At 39.0% G+C, this 20661-nt stretch overlaps 1 protein-coding gene and 1 pseudogene across 1 annotated transcript; one reads left to right on the forward strand and one right to left on the reverse strand.

The window, feature by feature from the left end:
• Nucleotides 1–1586: 1586 nt before the first annotated feature.
• LOC137278981 (monocarboxylate transporter 4-like) lies at nucleotides 1587–6470 on the reverse strand. The gene is made up of 5 exons (XM_067811472.1): nucleotides 6462–6470; nucleotides 4407–4514; nucleotides 3438–3588; nucleotides 2190–2945; nucleotides 1587–1756 (listed from the first exon to the last, which is right to left on the reverse strand). Exons 1-5 carry the CDS (start codon nucleotides 6468–6470, stop codon nucleotides 1587–1589), a joined length of 1194 nt encoding a protein of 397 aa, XP_067667573.1.
• Nucleotides 6471–11665: 5195 nt separating this feature from the next.
• LOC137278983 (uncharacterized) lies at nucleotides 11666–12464 on the forward strand (annotated as a pseudogene).
• Nucleotides 12465–20661: the final 8197 nt, after the last annotated feature.

The raw sequence follows: 20661 nt of genomic DNA on the forward strand, positions 1-20661 counted from the left end.
CTAAAACAGTGTAAATTAAACTCACAATACAACCCTGGTCTTGCAATGTCCTGGTGAATTTAGATCAATGGCCCTGCTCTGCAAGAACAGTAATACTAATCACTCACTGATAAGATCACTCACAGATAAGATAGCTCACACAGAGTGACCAAGCAGTGTGGATGCTGGCTACCTTAGTTTGGCCTAGATCCAGTGATTGTGGAACAGTGCTCCAATGTTTACAATATATGCTCGTTTATTCCACCGGAGTAGTAAACACGAATGGACCTTTATAATGCTTACACACTGTGGTGTAACTAAAACACGATTCGGAGCATCAGTGAAAGTACAAAAACGAACCCATGAACCAAAATCTACAAAAACAGGAATGTTGGAAAACAGAGTACATCGTTTAGAGGGTGAGCGACTCGTTACCAAACTCCTTCAAGAACGTCTCACCCGTAGGTAATCATGCACAGAAGGCCTCTCGCTAGACATATGATTTGTATCTGAACACAATCTCATATGATGAGTGATAATTGATGATAACGATAACAGCCTCTACATTTGAATGGATCCAGCCTGTGAACCAATCTTTCTCAGGGGTGAACTGCGTAGATGAAGGATATTTTACGTCTGTTTCTGAAGGTAGAAGGAAAGTATATTTAATGCATTAAACCAAATTTGGTCAGTTGTCTTTTCCACGAGGAACATTTTATCAGAAGTTTTCCTGCTCAGATAAATGTACTAGCACATAAATACTATACACGTCTCATTATTTGATATCCCATGACTGTCCAGAACCTTCTGCACGTCTGATGTTCTTGTTTCTTGTTTAAAGGAGAATATTAACCTAAAATCTTTTTATAAATGAAAAAAACCCGCATCTTAAAAATCACTTTCCGTTTTCAACAGGAACATATGCTCTGGAGATTATGGAGGATACACCGTGCAAGCATTCAAAAAACAACTTGTAAAGATTCTTGGTAAAGATCCTTGGTAGAATTGGTCGATTTGTCGGGACTAACAGGATCGGGTGATGAGATTCACTGACTTCTTTGATACATGTCATCGTATCTGAGTTATGTAGATTTGTTTACGTTGTGTTGATCACTAGCTGGATTGTCTGGTCCACATCTGCTTATTTGCAGACCACCACCATGTGTCATTGTTGCACATACCTGCGTATTCCTTGTTTTGTCACTAGTTTGCGTTTGTCTCCCTGTCCAGGCGGGGATACCTGGAAATGGTTCGATTAACAGTGTTGCAAAATGTAAACTGGTCTGCTAGCCCTAGGCTTCTCAACATCCAGTCGGCCAGTAAGTCTACATAGTCAAGGGCTTGATATGCATTTTCATGAATTCATGCATGTAGTTTCGTGGTAATTTCAGCTTAGGTTTGAACGTCTGTCGATCAACACTGCTTTCAAAGGGTGAAAACGAATCGGAACAGTACCAAGCAATTCATCTCGAAACCATAAGAGTGTCCGCAGTAGGTCAGGACGGTTCGTCCATGGAATATTTACAGGTATTTGTAAATGCAAATACTAAACACATTATGACTCTTGATTATGGATGACAAGGACGATATGTTGTAAAATTTGACTGTCACAATTTAGTATTCACAGTTTCTGGCGAAACATGTGCATCCTTCAAAGAGGACCTTCCTCGTCGGACCCAGAGTTCCAGAAGCAGGAAGACCACCCCCATAAACAGCGCTACGCCACCAGCCAGGTAAAACATCATGATGTAGTCTCCCGTTATGTCTCTGATGGCTCCTGGTAAGGAAGAAATTCAAGTTTAATAAGTCACGTGAGTATATATAGTCAATTGGTTGTCATGATTAGTGTGTGTGTGCGTATGAAGATTGGGGAGAAAAGGGTGAAGTTAAGTTTCTCCTCTGTAGTAGATTCTCTCTCTGTTTCTCCATATCAATATATTATCAATGTAAAAAGAGGAATGGGTGGTGAGAATCGCTGTCTGAATGACTTGTCATCCTATCCCAGTTGCATGCACTGATGCCTGTGGTGTTTATCACCGGTTTGTATGTTCCAGACTCGATTAATTGCAAACTACTGCCATATATCAAACAAACAAGCAAACAATCCAATTGGGAGTGACCAAATTCCAAATTGAGGAAGACCTATTCTTGTAAATATTTTCATAATCAGATCAACTAAAAACTATGCATGGCATTCTCTCAAACCCTACCATTCACGGGTCCACTGCATATATCGGCAATGCCGGCAATCGCAAGGAAAAACGACAAAGCTGAAGAATACATAGCGTGGCCACACAGTTGATAAATGATAGCAAGAAAGCACACATTCACCGCAGTTATTAGAATCCCATGAGCCACTGTCAGTGCAACCATCACACCATAATCATAAAAATAGGTTAATCCAAAACTGAGCAGTCCACACACAGAAAGGGCTACAGCTGAAGACAGAAGAGCAGGTATGTTCAGCACTGTGTCCAAAAGTCCTCCAAGCAAGCTTCCAACAACCCCGGAGACGAAGGCGGAAAGCAGTAACGACGCAGCCTCTAGAGTGTAGCCTCGGTTTTCAGCAATGTCCACGATGAAAACGGACAGTCCAGTATAAAATATCCTTATCGGTAATTGACAAAGTACAAATACTGTGCAGGATACTTTCTTGAATACGCGGATATTAAACAGCTTGGTTTTGGGCTTGAGGTCTCCTTTCGATGTTTTCTTTAGAAATAAAGGCTTTGTCAAACAACTGATCGTGAAACCTAAGACACACATGTTAAAGTTGATTCCCCCTAGGAGAAGAGACACGCCCCTCCACCCGTAAGCATCAAGTAGAAGTCTGTTTAACTGTGGGGATATGAAGGCGCCCAACTTTGCCCCACCACTGATGAGGGATACTCCCATGGTCTTGTGTTTTGTCATGACTGTGCTCACCACCATGTAGGTCGAGAAATAGGCTAAACTTAGTCCAAATCCTGTAATAAACACATCACATGGTGAGATGGACTGTTGACAAAGGTCACCTTGCTAAATACGTTATTATATACTAAGAGCTAAATCCTGTTATCAACAGAGCACACTACATTATGGACTGTTGACAAAAGTGAGATTGCTAAACACGCTGTATTACACCAAAAGGTAAAAATATCTAGTGCTGTATCTTAGTTGCGATGAAATTACTTTCATTGCGACACATATATAACCTTAAAAGTACTCTGCTTCAAAATTACCGTTCTTACCACATAACGATGGTTGTCTTGTTTTCTGTGTGTGTTTTCATTTGTACAAATAGGTTTTCGATTCGAGTTGTTTACAAATTCTGAATCGTTTCAGAAGGCAAGAGATTGACTGAAGAACATGCAGATCCTGTTATTATTTGTGCAGTCAACACTTCGTGTGTGTATGAATTGGTCTTGTTTGTGGAGAAACGAGAAAAGTTGACGTTCAATGTGTACTGAAATTGGTACCTGTTATAAATCCCACAGTTACGATGAGCACCTCCACATTAGGAGCACAGATGGCCCCAACACATCCACCCAATGACAGTATTGCTCCTAATATGACAGAGGTTGCCGGACCCAGCTTCTGGACTATTGGACTGCAGATTATAGCTGGGGACTCAGACTGTGTCAGGAAAATATGAATAAGAAAGTGAAACAATAATAACACTCTATACGGAATATATTTTCCATACAAATATGCAACAATATCTACGTGCAGTTTACTTTGTTTAAGATAGGTAACGGATCGTTATACCGAACAGGCTTATAACGAAGTACGATACAACAAACATCTGTAACAGACTCGAACACATGTTTTGGTTGAAATGTGTAAAATGAACCATGGTTCTTATTTTAGCTACATATAAAGACAAAACCATATCAGACGGTGAGTATAATTTTATCTACCATGTCTACGGCACGTTCTATATTTATGAAACTCAATTCTAATTATTACAATGGCTAATAGCATAAAGACTGTCTTTGCAAAACTGAAGGGGACTGGCAGAAAAACAGACACTTGAGATTATGAATATATGGAGAAAACGTAAAGCCTCAATTATATGTTTACAGGATATCTACATTTCTGAAAAAGATGAAAGCATTATGAGAAATGAGTGAGGAATCAAAAGTATCATAGCTCCAATTGCAATGAGCTCAAATTCGAGAGGTGTGGCAATGTTATTTAATAATGATGTAGAAATTGATATGCATAAATTTAAGAAAGACATCAATGGTAATTATTTCATTGTAGACACAAACGTGGATGGCACAAGGTTGACGTCAACTAATGTCTATGGACCAAATAAGGACGATCCAGCATTCTATGATACCCTTTTTGAGGAAACTGATGAGTTTCATGATGAATCAATGGTGCTGTGTGGTGACTGGAACTTAGTTATGGATCCAAACATTGATTTAGAGAACTATAAACACATAAATAATCCCAATGCACGAAAAATAAGCAGGGATCCCGGAGACGGTAGATGAATTAAATCTTGTGGATATTTGGGATGATCTCAATATTGATAGAAGAAAATATACCTGGTAGAACAAGAATCAAAGACAGCAAGCCAGTCTTAATATTTTTCTGATCTCTTAAGATATTTCTAATGTTATTGTAGACTCTGCAATTCTACTAGAATATCAATCAGATCATTCAGACATTACTTTAACCTTGTCTTCAGATAGCAAAGCTAGAGGAAAGGGCTGCTGGAAGTTTTAAACATCGCTCTTGAGAGAAGGTGTATGTTAAACTTGTTAAAAATGAAATCCAGGCAACTAAAGGCAATACGTTATGAACTCCCAAACCAATGACATGGTCGATATTGATAAAAATGATTTGAAACTAAACATAGAGGATTGTCTATTCCTGGAAACTTTGTTGATAAATATTAGAAGAAAATCTACCTCATATAGCTACTTTTCTAAAGAAAGAAAGGAATGAAAACCTTTTAAACTAACATACAAAATTAAACATTTTGGGGATACGATACTGTCGAAATCCTCCTCTCCGTTCTTTCTAAAGACAAGATAGAGTTCAGTGATATGAAGAGGGAGAAAAGCCATCAAAACAATTTTGCAATCTTGAAAATAAAAATTATGTAAAACCACCATTAGTCTCATGTCTGACACGGGTGAATTTACTGATGGTAAATATATATTAGACAAACAAAACAAAACAAAACAAAACAAAAGACCTGTATTCTGATCCTGAGCAGGACCCTATGAATGACAAAAAACTATTTGGTTTCTTTCAGAACTAAATATTCCAGCCCTTCCAAAATATTTAGTAAATGAATTGGAAATCTCAAATTAATGTAAAAATATTAATCCAGGTATTGATGGATATTTTATAAAACTTTTGTTACGAGAGTGCGCTTTCTGTAATTTATGTAATTGAAATTAATCTGGTTTGTTCGAAAACCAGAAAACAAAATGAAAAGGCCTTCAACTGTTGGTCAATTTTGAAAAAAAAACGTTTATGCCGTTTCAGAATCATTTGATCATTTGTAAATAAGGTGTTACAAAAGTGTGGATTTGGCTCATATTATCACCTGTATTATTCAAAATGAGCATCTATGGGAATTCTTTCCGAGCAAGAGACGCTGTAGGGAGGGGAATCCCATCTCACCTTGTTTGTAGCAGAGACCTTCGTGCAGATTTTTGAAAATGTAGAAACACGGGTATGTACAGAACTAAAGAGAGCCGTGAAGATCCGGTTGAAATGACCATCAGCAACCCATGCTTGTCCTAAAGGCAACTAAAGGAATCGGGTGGCCATCGGATCCCAGTTGCATATGTCCACACTCATAATGTTGATCACTGGATTGTCCGGTCCAGACTCGATTATTTACAGATCAAACCATATATGGCTGGAATATTGCAGGGTGCGACATTAAACAACACACAAACAAAAACCTAATTAAGAATAAAAGGAACATTCATGATGAAACTTTGATGCGAACCTATTATCAGGCGATTCATTTATGACCACAACGGAGAGATTTAGCGTTTCAGCAGCTTTGTGCCTGTGCGTGCTTAAGCGCTTGCGCGTGAGCGAGCGTTTGCGTGTGCCTGTAGGTAATTCTGTGTGTGTGTGTGTGTGTGTGTGTGTGTGTGTGTGTGTGTGTGTGTGTGTGTGTGTGTGTGTGTGTGTGTGTGTGTGTGTGTGAATAAAACCACATTAGTTCATTCATTTCCGGTTACGACTGGCCCTCTTAGTCTATACATAAATACTCTATAAGCGGTCAGAATAGCACCATGAAGATTTCTCATGTATCTATAAAAAGAGTTTTGTCACTTTTATCCAGCGGTGTTTCGGAATATAGGAAACTTCACTTGTGAAATCAGGGATTCAAATTGCGAATACGTCTTATATTATCATAGGGAAGGGGAACTTGTGTTTCCTGTTGATATTCACAAGAAAACCAATTAGATTCAGTTCAGTTTAAACCATTCCAACGCGTCGGTTCAAATTCATTCACTGACGTTGATCATGTTGATTCGCAAAAAATAGTTAAAAGGACGTGCCCTTAGTGTTAAAATATATAAAATCAACGGATTCAGTAATCAGTAAGATCATGGAAACCGGACACGATGATAGATATTACGCTGCCTACAAAGTATTTCCTTATACGGGATACAGGTTATCCAAGATGGCCGTCAATAAGATTGACAAACCTGATCAAATGCATATAGGGAGTGAGTGAGTGAGTGAGTTTAGTTTTACGCCGCACTCAGCAATATTACAGCTATATGGCGGCGGTCTGTAAATAATCGAGTCTGGACCAGACAATCCAGTGATCAACAACATGAGCATCGATCTGCGCCATTGGGAACCAATTACATGCGTCAACCAAGTCAGCGAGCCTGACCACCCGATCCCGTTAGTCGCCTCTTACGACAAGCATGGTCGCCTTTTATGGCAAGCATGGGTTGCTGAAGGCCTATTCTACCCCGGGACCTTCACGGGTCCAAATGCATATAGCAATACTGTGATATTTATGTTATTTATTTCGTGTCGTAAAAGAAAATATACCTGCTCCAGAATGTAACACTGTCCACATTATCATATTATCATTCTTGAAGGCATTAAGTTATTTAATATGTTGATGGGTACTACAAACCAACGATAAAGACCACTCGATTCCATCAAATTACTATATATGTTATTCTGTTGTGACAGGGTAGAGTAATCATGCGTCGGGATAGCAGTCAACAGTGTAAATAGGAAACAGTAAAATAGATATACTTTTGTGTCATAGTTTTCAAATGAAATTTTGCCTATTCCAGGTTACACCATGCCGTCTCATAACAGCCACTCGGGGGCTGGTTCTACTGACTCGGCAATTTCTCTGAATTTTGGCCTCCCACAAGTTTTGTCTCCCCGAAGACTCTTCTACCCTCGGTCTCCATCCCCTCTCTCTCCTTGGACCAGGGGGACATACGAAGACTACAGAGACGGGTGGCAGCGCTAATGAACATCACCAACCCCAAGGGTAGACTTGGGTCAGTGGTGTGTTGGATACGGTGGGTGGGTATATTATAAGGTCACTGTGAACAGGTATGCCGCTGCTAGTCAGCAGCTAAGGATTTGTTTGTTTGTTGTTTGACGCAGCCATATTTTAGTCATATGTGACTAAATCAGATCATTCATTGATGCTATTTGTTTGTTCTTTAACGCCGTACTCAGCAATACCCCAGCTATATGGCTGCAATCTGTGAATAATTGAGTCTGAACCAGACAATCAGTGATCAACAGCATGAACATCGATTTACGTATTTGGGACCCAATGGCAAGCGTCAACCAAGTCGGTGAGCCTGTCCATTCGATCCTGCTCATCGCGTCTTACGACAAGCATGGGTTACTGTAGATCCATTCTAACCCTGGCAGGAGCTTCAGAGAAAACCTCGACGTGACGCCGACCATACACGTTTACAATGTCACCGTTGGTGTACACGTAGTAAGGAAACAACAGTGTTTAACAGCAGGTGGGGTGGAGTGCGGGGATGCGCACCCCCAATTTTGTCCTGAAATTTATCAAATGACAATGACTCGTGAAAACGGGTGAAAAAGTATTGTCTGCACCCCCCTTACTAAAAATGAGTTTGTTTCGTATGACCTATTTCTACAACCATGTGTGTAAACGCATATTGAAGAGGCAGACGCGGCTAATTATAATACACCTTAAATACACCTGAATACACCAGGTACATTATTGCCAACCGAGAAGGACTGTGAGGTTTAAACTGCTGTACAATTTGGTCGGTAGTATTGTGTAACTTGAAGTGATGCTAAATGTAAGGTTCATTGCACCAAAAACAGCTCCTACAGATTTCGCTTGGGTGAGGTCATTGATGTCTCCAGGGAGAAATCGCATAAAAGACATTGCTACATGAGTGTCAGGAGCATCACGAGAATTGTGTCAGAGAAGTGTCGTGTTGTCCAAGGTACCAGCGATTTCTACACACGTAGTCATTACGCTATCTAAAAACCATAAACATTAGTAAAACATGAGAACTGGCCTAAAGTCAGGAGAGGAGTCCGAGATGACCTGACATTAGAACCTCATCCTGGAGGAATCTACCATACAGGTTTACCACTTATCTCAAATTAGGTTCTCACTGAGAAGCTACATCACAATCCTTTGCATATCATAGCGTCACAGTGAAATAACACCACAGGGTTCGCTGCTGTCGATTCTGGTTAGCTGCACGTTTCATATTGAGAACGCTGGATATTATTTAAAGTGAAAACTGAAACAAATATTTCGATTGATATGGAGAAGTTCACCCATGTGACTGTCTCGTTTGACATCAAATAGTTCAACGGTAGAATTTTAACTTTAAAAAGTTTCATCGATTCTAGTGGATATATTTAATACCGAAATACATTTGCTTAAGATAGTCTACATAATTACCTTGAGTGACTTCGTTCTGTGAATAGCAGTGTCCTGAGATGAAACGTTGGCTACAACAGATATGTATTTGTATATGTATATGTATTTGTCTACACGCATCTTGGAGGATCTCTTTAAACGATTCATTTGAAGGTGTTTTAGCAGGTAGCCGTGGCAATCGAGACATATCGTCTTTTTACCTATCTGCTGCTGATACTGCAGTGTATATTGAATTACCACTTGCTGGGAAAGATCTGAAGTCGTTCAGTGAACTCCAGGTGACTTAGACAGAGTCACACGATGAACCTGTGAAGATTCGTTTACATGTAGGACAATGCATTTTTCTTAAATTACGAGCTCATATATGTCATTACAATTTACGATTTTCATTGTCATCTGGTACGGGGTATCCAACTACACATGTTACTTATCCAGGCGTACACTGACCGAGGAACATTTTCCAATATATTCGCAGGATAATTGGAAGAATGGCGTGAAATAGTGAACAACAGCAGTAATTCTGAAAACGTTTGGGGCGGTGGGATAGTCTTGTGGTCAAAGCGTTCGCTCGTCACGCCGAAGACCTGGGTGCGATTCCCTACAGACGTACAATGTGTGAAGTCCATTTCTAGTGTCCCTTCGTTATAAATCGACAGCAGTGAGGAAAGGTCAATGAAATCTGTCTGTCTGTCACTCATTTTCTCACTTTCTCTGTCGCTGTCTCTCTGTCTCTCAGTGATATTATATTTCATTCGACAACATTTTCTATTACGATTGCCCTCGTAAATGTCTTATATGTTGTTAGTTACAATTGCACCGTAAATATCCTATTGGTGGTGAGTTACAAATGCACTGTAAATACACTACATATTGTGTGTTACAACTGCACTGTAAATACCCTAAAGGACATTAGTTACAACTGCACTTTAAATACACCATAGCCCATCAGTTACAAATGCACTGTAAATACACTACATATTGTGTGTTATAACTGCACTGTAAATACACTACATATAGTGTGTTATAACTGCACTGTAAATACACTACATATTGTGTGTTACAACTGCACTGTAAATACCCTAAAGGACATTAGTTACAACTTTACTTAAAATACACCATAGCCCATCAGTTACAAATGCACTGTAAATACACTACATATTGTGTGTTATAACTGCACTGTAAATACACTACATATAGTGTGTTATAACTGCACTGTAAATACCCCAAAGGACATTAGTTACAACTGCACTTAAAATACACCATAGCCCATCAGTTACAAATGCACTGTAAATACACTACATATTGTGTGTTATAACTGCACTGTAAATACCCTAAAGGACATTAGTTACAACTGCACTTAAAATACACCATAGCCCATCAGTTACAAATGCACTGTAAATACACTACATATTGTGTGTTATAACTGCACTGTAAATACACTACATATAGTGTGTTATAACTGCACTGTAAATACCCCAAAGGACATTAGTTACAACTGCACTTTAAATACACCATAGCCCATCAGTTACAAATGCACTGTAAACACCCTGTTGGCCATTTTGCTACAATTGCACTCAGTCTGTAAATTCTCTGTAGGGAGTTAGTAACTGTAAATACCCCATGTTCCATTAGTAAAAATTGCAGCGTAAATACCCAGTACATTATTACTTACACTTACGCAGAATATATCCTGCAGGTCGTTTGTTACAATTGTATAACCCGTGAACTGTTAGTTATGGAATACTGTAAGGGACATTCTCGTGATCTCGTATGGAATACTGCACATGGTACTTACAACAGATTTGCTACATAACACTGCCCCGAGCATTTCCAAAGTACAGAAATCTATAAATCTACAGTGAAAATCTCTCCAGATGCAGTTGGAATATGCCATTTGTCTATCTCAATCTGAATATTCTACTGAATTGTATCCACGCTTATCTTACCTCACACATAAATATCGGTGTCTGATTGTCGGAATGCTCTTCTATTATTCTCGATGTACCTTGTGAACAAGCGAGGTGCGTTACAATACAATCCGCTGTCAATAGCAACTCATTCGGTACTTCACGGTAGTTACTTTTGTATCTTAAATAACATTAAATGACGCATGATGCATGGGAATTACCGATGTTTTGCGAGTGGAAATCGATGGAAAGGAGGTAACTCTAAATCTGTTCTTGTGTCGTCCGCAAAATCTAGCGATGGTTACGAAAACATTTGACTCTCTTTGCAATAAATAAATTTTGACAAAACATTCAAATGTAATCCCTGTGAATAGTAACAAGGGGAATTACATCTCGGCGACGTTACTAAGACAATGCCCATGGGAAAAACTGCAAGATGCAAGATTCGAATCGTTTGATTCATACAGTTTGGCTGAAGTGTACGATCCGATACTAATGCTTCAAAACAGTTCCAAATTAACATTGAGGTGTTCGGTAAGATAAATATTGGTCCCTCGGGGACCAAGGGTTGGGGTACCATAATATTCTACCCAGTTCAGGAGAAAAGGGGTGGTGTGGTTGTCCAGTGGTTAAAGCGATTGCTCGTCATGCTGAAGATTCGGGGTCAATTCCCCACATGTCTGAAGCCCATTTCTGGTGTCTGATATATGAAACAGTCGACAAATCACGAATTATGCAGTCGCTACTTACAACCATCGAGCTGATATATAATAACTGCAATACTTAAAACAACATTTTAACCAACTCGCTGACGTTGTATAGCATCATACCTATATATTTGCAGAATACTTCCTGTGAGACCAAGTGTATATTGAATTATGAAGAAATGGTCATCTATACCATAGTGCCAGTGAAGATGATTATCTCGAGGAACGGAATAAATCAGGAGAATCTCACAATCTCTGAAGACGGATACAGTTCAAGGGTGAATGTAGATAAATGGAACAGTTGTTTGTATTCTGATCCTAACATGGTCGAGTGGAGGGAGTGTTGCATGACCGGCGGGAACGAGCTGTGGTGATTGTGGGAAACCAATCAAAGTGGATGGAATGAAATTCTTCATCAAATCACCATCAAAGATCAGAACTAGTCTGACCAGTTTATCCCACAAATCACCTACGTGCTCGAGTATACACAGAACCGATGCTGAAAGAACAGACGGCCCTAACCCGACCTTAAAGACTGAGAGAGAGAAGAAAAGAGCAAAGAAAGTGGACACAGGAACAAATCAGCTAACAGTCCCAGAAGCGAGTGAAAGGGGTAGGTGAAGAACAAGTACAAGATGCCGCATTCGGTCTGGTGCAAACCCTTCAGCCACACCTATAGATCCAAACATACACAGACATGTATACCTCTTGGCTCTGGCAGATGCTGGATTCAAGAAATGGAAGAAGGATCCTTGGATGCATTACACCAACAATCGACGTTACTTCTCATATTTCCCAGCGTGGAAGAACCCCAAGCCTGAGGAAGAGGACGTGCCTAAGATTGGTATCAGGGGTGATGATAGGAAGTTGAAAATAAAAGACGGTATGAAACATATCTTTGGTCCGGTGAAAGTGCCAGATAACTACCCCACAGGGAAAAGGTTCCCTAAAATCAGGGAGGAGCCTTATTACCTTTAAAGACCGGGGCTACTTTCACGAAGCAGGCTTTACTAAGGTTAAACTTACCTCTCATCCTTAACCTAGAACTAAGATGACCTTAGTGACTTACGATCACCTCAGTGCTTTGTGAAAGGAGGCCCAGCGGCTTGACAGCTAGGTCATTACACAGCACAACAGTGACTAGATTTGCTACATCCTCTCACTTAGAGGAGGCCCTTTTTAACTTAATGACCATCTGCTTGATTGCAAAGTGATTTAACAACACAATCAGATTTGCTACAATCTTTGTCTTCAAAACAAACCGATACAACTTTGAAACAATAATCTGATGATCACATGAGGGTATCCCGATTGTGTTTTCCCTTCAAATTCTAGAAAGAAACAAATGCAAACTCACGTAGGTCATCTACGTGAATACGAGGACTGCAAGGGTTTGGCATGGAATAAACTCACACACTAGACACAACTGATCCTCCGGTGGCAACATCATCAAAAGGGTGATTTCAATGATAACTCTCAGGACAAGATATTAGTTACTATATTTGCTGTATCTAAATGTCGAACTTGACGTCAGTAATGGCAATGTTTACCACGGGAATACAAGTATACAGACGTACATACAGCGTCAACAGTTCGTTTGGCGTCAATTGAATTCATAGAGAATTAAACTCACTTCTTATCGCACTGATCTCTCTGATCACTGGACACCCTGGTCGAAGATGTTCTCTGGAATGTCTGTTGATAGGCTAGCCATAGCTTAACAGTGAAGTTGTTAGTACAACAGTTGTTGAACAATACGAACCATGCCGAAGACAATGAGGTGGGCTAACTTGATAGTGACCATGGATTCTGAAGCTGTAATAGATGTTCCCGACGTCACTTTTTACCTGGAAGTTAGACCGTACCAACACGACCTGATTTTACATCGTGCAGGAGACAATTCCAGTGAGAACGAAGAAGAATTGAGACGGAAGCACCAATTTGATTCAATAGAATTCAGTTTATTTATACGGTAGTTTGGCCATGTGACCCAAAATACAATTGACTGTGACGACATAACCTTAACACATGACAGGAAGAAGATATGTACATCTTCATGAAAACGAAAACACATGTTTCATGAAAATTGCGACAGTAGTTATGGTTTGGGTATTATAATGTTGTTGTTTTTCAATAGGTTAACTTGCAACGCAATACGTAATTAATGTAATAACTAATTAAAGTGTGTCACACCTTGGTGAAAAGTTCACCCTCTTTATGACTATGAGACAATTTCACAAGGATAAAAACCATGATGATATTAAAATGTCACACCCCTAGTTAACATCCACACTTTAACAACCACCATGCAGTGGCATAAACAACCCTTAAGCACACGCAGTTACCGATCTCTACATAATACCTTATTGCATACAATACAAACTCCATTCCTTCAACAGTCATACTGCTTAAACAAGACTGCCTAAATATTAGACACACATAGGCTTTGTTTTTCACTTAGCAAATTATTGCAATCCTCTCATGTTATTATTTAACGACGCTGTTCATAATGACAATCCTAATGACAATTGTGACATCAGACGTTGTCATCTTGGAGAATGAAACGATATCTGATATCCCCTACCTTTTTGGTTAGTATAGAATATTGCTGAGAGCCTCGTGAAACAAGAAACCAATCAAAGTCAAAGTAGATGGTACGAGAGGTATATGGGATATCAAATGACGAGACGTGTATAATGTTAATGTACCAGTACCGCTTCTTATGGAACGTTCCTCGTGGAAAAGACATTTAACCTAAGATAGGTTTAATGAGTTTACTATACTTTCCATCCACCTTCAGAAACGGACGTAAAATATCCCTAGTCTACGCAGTTCACTCCTAAGAAAGATTGGTTCAGAATTTGAATCCATTTAAAGGCAGAAGCCTCTGTCGTTTTTCACACGGTGTCTCTCATCATATGTAGAGTCCGTTTGCAGTGAAAACGTACTGATTAATTTCACTTTAAACAAAAACGTAAGTCAAATAAAGTCAAATTACATTGCGAATTCTCATAATTTTACCTTGCAAAATGAAAATTGAAGCCTCAGAATTGCGGAGGACACCATAAGTGGGTTTCACACATTGTATCCATATGGGGAGTCGAACCCGGGTCTTCGGCATGGGTCGTATTGTACAAACCTTTGACGCAAAGAACAACATAAGCTATGGCCGGCTTATCAACAGCCGTTCGGGAGAACATCCTCGCATCAGGGTATCCAATGCCGACAAATCGTCCAGTAATCAGAAAGTGAGACAGGAATGGAGTTCCATTCTCTATGAATTCAACTGACGGCAAACGATTTGTTTAACGATGTGTGCACGTCTGTATACCGGTATTTCCAGTTATCTGTATTTTATGGACATTTTCTGTGCAACTGACAGCCTACAGGTTATCGGTGTAATTGTAAGTAACGGCCAATAGGTTATTATTCTGTGCAACCAACTCAGCGAGCCTGACGACCCGATCCCGTTAGTAGCTTCTTACAACAAGCAGAGTTACCTCTCATTGGTTGCATGGGTTTCATCAGACTGGCAATGAATCATTTGAAAGTTTACATATATCCCGTACTACGTTTTGTCCAGTATGTGTAGTTGGATACCCCGCACCAGATGACAATGAGAATCGTGAGTTTTAATAAAAAAAATAAGCTCGTATTTTAAGAAAAGATATATTGCCCTACATGTAGATGAATTTTCACGTGGCACAGTATCACTGTGTGACTATGTCTAAGTCAGCATGAGTTCACTGAACTTCACATGTCTGGCAGCAAATGGTAATTCAATACGTCACTGCAATATCAACATCAGAGAGACAACAAGACGATATGTCTCGATTGCAACGGATCCTTGTGTGCTTAAACAAAGATGTAGTGTTCTTTGCAGTTAGTTTCAAGACTGGTCACGTGTTTTGAAACATCAGAGAGAGTTTGAGAAATAGAAACTGTACTGTAAACAGATATGACAAACGTTTTAAAAATTCCATTCTTAACTGCTAAAACACCTTCACATCAATCGTTTAATGACATCCTCTAAGATGGGTGAAGACAGATACATATTTGTCGCAGTCAAAGTTTCATCTCAGGACACTGGTATCAACAGCAACTAAACGAAGTCACTCAAGGTAATTATAAAGACTATCTTAAGCAAATGTACTTTGGTATCAAATATGTCTACAAGATTCGATGTAACCTTTTTAAGATTAAATTTTACCGACGAGTGTTGACCTATTTGATATCAAACGAGACAGTCAGATGGGTGAACATTTGCATATCAGTTGAAATATTTGTTTCAGTTTCACTTTAAATGATCACTAATGCCAGGGTTTTGAACATGAAACGTCCAGCTAAGTTGTTCAGTTTCTTTATTTCGGTTTTGTAGACCGTTGGCCCATGTACGATAAGGAAAACAATTTACAACATAAAGAGTAGCAAATTACATAGACGGAATTGAGTTAACTTGTAGCAGAGGATGTCATGGAATTTCTAAAAGTAAGGGCTTCTTTAATATATTTAGAGCCGTTAGAAAGTGTGTGGATACAAGTACTACTTATGAAATAAAAATATTTAGTCTGTTTGCTTATATGAATAGAATATGGAAAATACCTATCCCTAATAGTGAGTGAGTGAGTGAGTTAAAATTTAACGTCACATCGGCAATATCTCAGCCATATCGTGACGAGAACATCTAATATCAAAATTAATTATATGTCTACTATAAAACCTGTCAACGAAGGACAGTAAAACAACTAGAATATCACAAATGGAATTAAAACTAGCATGGACATTTAAAAACAACATCACCATTAGGACAATACACTATAAAATCAGGCTACAGATCGCCAACAACTGAAGGTAGATCGCCAAACTAGGGACCATGGTGACTTACAGTACCTTTGCTACCTGCATGGACCCTAGTTGGATTTACACCATCCCCTCAGCTGCTGACGAGTGTACAATATGCTAGCCAAAATTAAAACAACAAGAATACTACGATTAAAAACCTGGTAGATTTAAATTTGCATGGAATGTTTGTGGACTTACGTACCCTCTCAGGAGGACAATAATTTTACAATACTTCAACCCAATTTGAGGGTACAGCCACTAACAATTCTAGTTCCTAACCTAAACTACCATTCATTAAAGTGCATTTATATACAGAACATATAACTCAAAATTCAACCAAGAAATCAATTTCCTTTAAAAAACCAATAATTAAATGAGCGCTGACTGTGTTAAAAAGACCCTTAACAGTGTTTACAGAAAAATACTTCTGAAAAATGACTTCTTCAAATCTGAATCAACCCAAGTATGTATAACCAATGTAGGGTTTTATTTCATGTAGTTTATTTATACCTACTTGGGTGTCCCACTTCTTCTGCATCAGATCACGAGTGTAAGCTCTAATGCTGTCTTTGTAGTCAGAATAAGGAATAAGAAGTGGTGTCACAGATTTGTTGAGTGTGGCCTTAGCAGCAAGATCGGCCATTGCGTTACCGGAAATGCCAACGTGGCTGGGTAACCAACAGAAGACGATGTCGTACTGGCCAGTAGCAAGATCATTATATAATTCAATAATTTCAATTAAAAGTGGATGTTTACAAGAAAGATTTTTAATCGCCTGAAGGCAAGAAAGAGAGTCGGAATACATTATATATTGTTTATGTTTATGGCGTCTTTGAATATATTTAAGAGCTGTTAATATGGCGTTAGTCTCAGCGGTAAAAATAGAACTGTTGTCTGGTAATCAAGAAGAAATTGTTCTGGATCCAATGACAGTGGCACAAGCTACTGCGCCATCGTCCCTGGACCAATCTGTAAATAAGGATTTATAACTGCTGTATTTATGTTTCAATTCATTATATTCTTGTTTATACTGTAATTCATTAGTTTCTGATTTTTTAAATGTGGTGAATGTTAGTTCCACTTGGGGCCTAACCAACTGCCAAGGAGGAGAAGAAAGAAGACGGGAAGGAGCTATATTTTCCAGCTCAATGCCGGCAGCAGCAAGAAATCGTTTAATTCTTAAACCAGGAGGCGGTACAAGCGAAGATTTCATATTGTATAAGTCCTCACACAGAGGACTGAAAACACAGTTATATGGAGGGTTTGACTCACTGGAATATAATTTTGTTACATACTGTAAAGCTAATTTGATACGTCGCTGCTCAAGAGATGGCTCATCGGCCTCAACGTACAGGCTGTCAACTGGTGAAGTTCGAAAGGAGCCAAGACAAAGTCTAAGACCTTGATGGTGGACAGAATCTAAAAGTTTCAGGTTGCTTTTACAGGCTCCACCATATACAATGGAGCCATAATCAAGTTTTGACCGGATCAGTGATCGATGAAGTTGCAGGAGGGTAGTTTGGTCCCCTCCCCATTTAGAATTTGAAACGACTTTCAACAAGTCAAGTGCCTTCAGGCATTTAGTTTTGAGGGATTTGATTTGTGGTAGAAACGTTAAATGTGAGTCAAAAATTAATCGCAAGAACTTGGCCTCCTTTACAACTTTGATGGGAGTGCCATCTAGAGATAGTTCTGGGTCCTTATGTGGCTTATATGTTCTGGACAAATGTATACAATTAGTTTTGGACTTCGAAAATTTGAAGCCGTTTTCAAGACACCATTTATTTATTTTGTTTAAACACAACTGCAGTTGCCGTTCAATAGTATGCATATTTTTACTTCGGCAAGAAATATTAAAATCATCCACGAAAAGCGATCCATCAATTGAATCGTTTAAAACTTTTGATAAACTGTTGATCTTGATGCTAAAAAGAGTGACAGATAAAATACTGCCTTGTGGAACACCCTGATCCTAATTGTAATGATCAGACAGGGTAGAACCCACACGGACCTGGAATTGTCTGTCATTTAAAAAGTTGGCAATAAATTGAGGCAAACGACCTCGCAAACCAAAGTTATGTAAATCCCTCAAAATACCATGTTTCCAGGTTGTGTCATATGCTTTTACAAGATCAAAAAAGATAGACACAGCATGTTGTTTATTAATTAGTGCGTTTTTTAACAAATGATTCCAGTCGCACTAAGTGATCGACAGTACTTCTGTTTTTACGGAAACCACACTGTATATCTGTGATATTTTCTGATTATTTGTTTCCAAGTACCAAACAAGTCGATTATTTATCATGCGTTCCATGGTCTTGCAAACACAGCTAGTTAGTGAAATAGGTCGATAATTGGACGGATCAGTATGATCACGTCCAGGTTTAGGTATTGGTACTACTATGGCGTCACGCCATGACGGAGGAAAGTTACCTGATGTCCAAATATCATCAAAAATATTGAGAAGAGTTTCTAGGCAGGATTCCGGTAAGTGCTTCAGGAGCTGATAATGGATGTTATCAGCTCCAGTAGCGGTGTCATGAGCTTGATCAAGGGCAGTATGGAGTTCATGAATAGAAAACGTTTCATTATAATCTTCCCCATTATCAGAATTGAAATTAATAGTTTTCTTTTCTTCTTGTTTTTGATATTGCTGGAATTTTGGTACATAATTTGAAGAGGAAGAGTGTTTAGCAAAAGTTTCACCTAGTTTATTAGCAATATCTGATTTATCAGTAAGCAATTGATCTCCATGTTTAAGATGATGGACAGTAGATTTAGTACCTTTACCTTTGATTTTCTGGACCATGTTCCATACCTTGGACATGGGTGTCCGAGAATTTATTTTGGACACATAATTTTGCCAAGATTGGCGTTTGTTCTGTTTAAAAGTACGCCGTGCTTTAGCATTTAAAATTTTAAATTTATTTAAATTATGTACCATAGGATGGCGACGGAAATAATGTTCTGCCTTTTTCCTTGCCCTCCTCACGCCATGACGGAGGAAAGATACCCGATGTCCAAATATCATCAAAAATATTGAGAAGAGTTTCTAGGCAGGATTCTGGTAAATGCTTCTGGAGTTGATAATGTATGGCATTATGTACCATAGGGTGGCGACGGAAATAATGTTCTGCCTTTTCCCTTGCCCTCCTAGCTTGTTTGCACTCATCGTTGAACCATGGTTTTCTTATGTGTGGAACTACAGAGGAATTTGGTATACACTCATCAGCTATGGAATTCAGTTCATCAGAAAAAGATTTAATAGCATCAGGAACGTCAACAAAACGTTCGGGTTTAAGTTTTTCAGCACACAGTGTTTCATATAAAGCCCAGTTAGCCTTTGTAAAATTCCGTCTTGATGATGGAGGAACATCAGATGGAGCTACAGCTTTTAATATAGTAGGAAAATGGTCCCTTCCACACAGGTCATCGTGGACTGACCATTCGAATTCATTTAATAGTTCTGAATTTGTCAATTACAAGTCGAGAGCAGAATAAGTCCCTGTACCAGGGTGTAAATATGTGCTGGAACCATCATTATAAATACATAAGTCATTGTCAGAACAAAAGTCCTCCAACAATTTGCCTCTAGTGTTTGTATTTACACTACCCCAGAGTGGGTTGTGCCCATTTGAATCTCCCATTATAATACAGGGCTTCGGGAGCTGATCATATAGAGCTTGAAGATCAGTTTTGGCAAAAGCCGAAGACGGTGAAATATAAAGAGAGCATAGCGTAAACGCTGCATGTAAAGTAATTCTCACTGCAACAGCCTGCATATTAGTAGTAGGTGAAACAGGGCTTTGAATAACGTTTTGTTTGACTAGAATGGATGATCCGCCAGTGGTCCTATCACCCGGAGGTGAAAAGCAATGATATGCATTAAAATGACGAAGGTCAAATGTATCTGTTTGCTTTAAATATGTCTCTTGGAGACATAACGCTGAAGGTGTGAAATCTTGGACTAATAGCTGTAATTCATGTAAATTAGTCCTCAATCCTCTGCAGTTCCACTGTATAATATTATTGGAATAAACTATCTTTTTGGGGGATTTATTGGGGATCTACCCCGCACTCTTTTGGAGGGCGACAAGCTATGTGCCCTAGAATGGACGTTTTCAGAAACGTCTATGTCTTCAAGAGACCCGTATTTATTAAACAGTTGAATTTTGTTCTGTGACCCTTTAGGAGCTCTGCCACTTTGTTGTTTTGAAGCATCAGGCTTTGGCTTCGGTTTACTTTTTGTGTTGACTATCAGCTGTCGATTGAGACTTTGAGTGTGACTGAGTTGATGATTTGTGATCAGAAGAAGACTTTGATGTACTAGGAA

The sequence above is a fragment of the Haliotis asinina genome, chromosome 3, assembly GCF_037392515.1.
Source record: "Haliotis asinina isolate JCU_RB_2024 chromosome 3, JCU_Hal_asi_v2, whole genome shotgun sequence".
NCBI lineage: Eukaryota > Metazoa > Mollusca > Gastropoda > Lepetellida > Haliotidae > Haliotis > Haliotis asinina.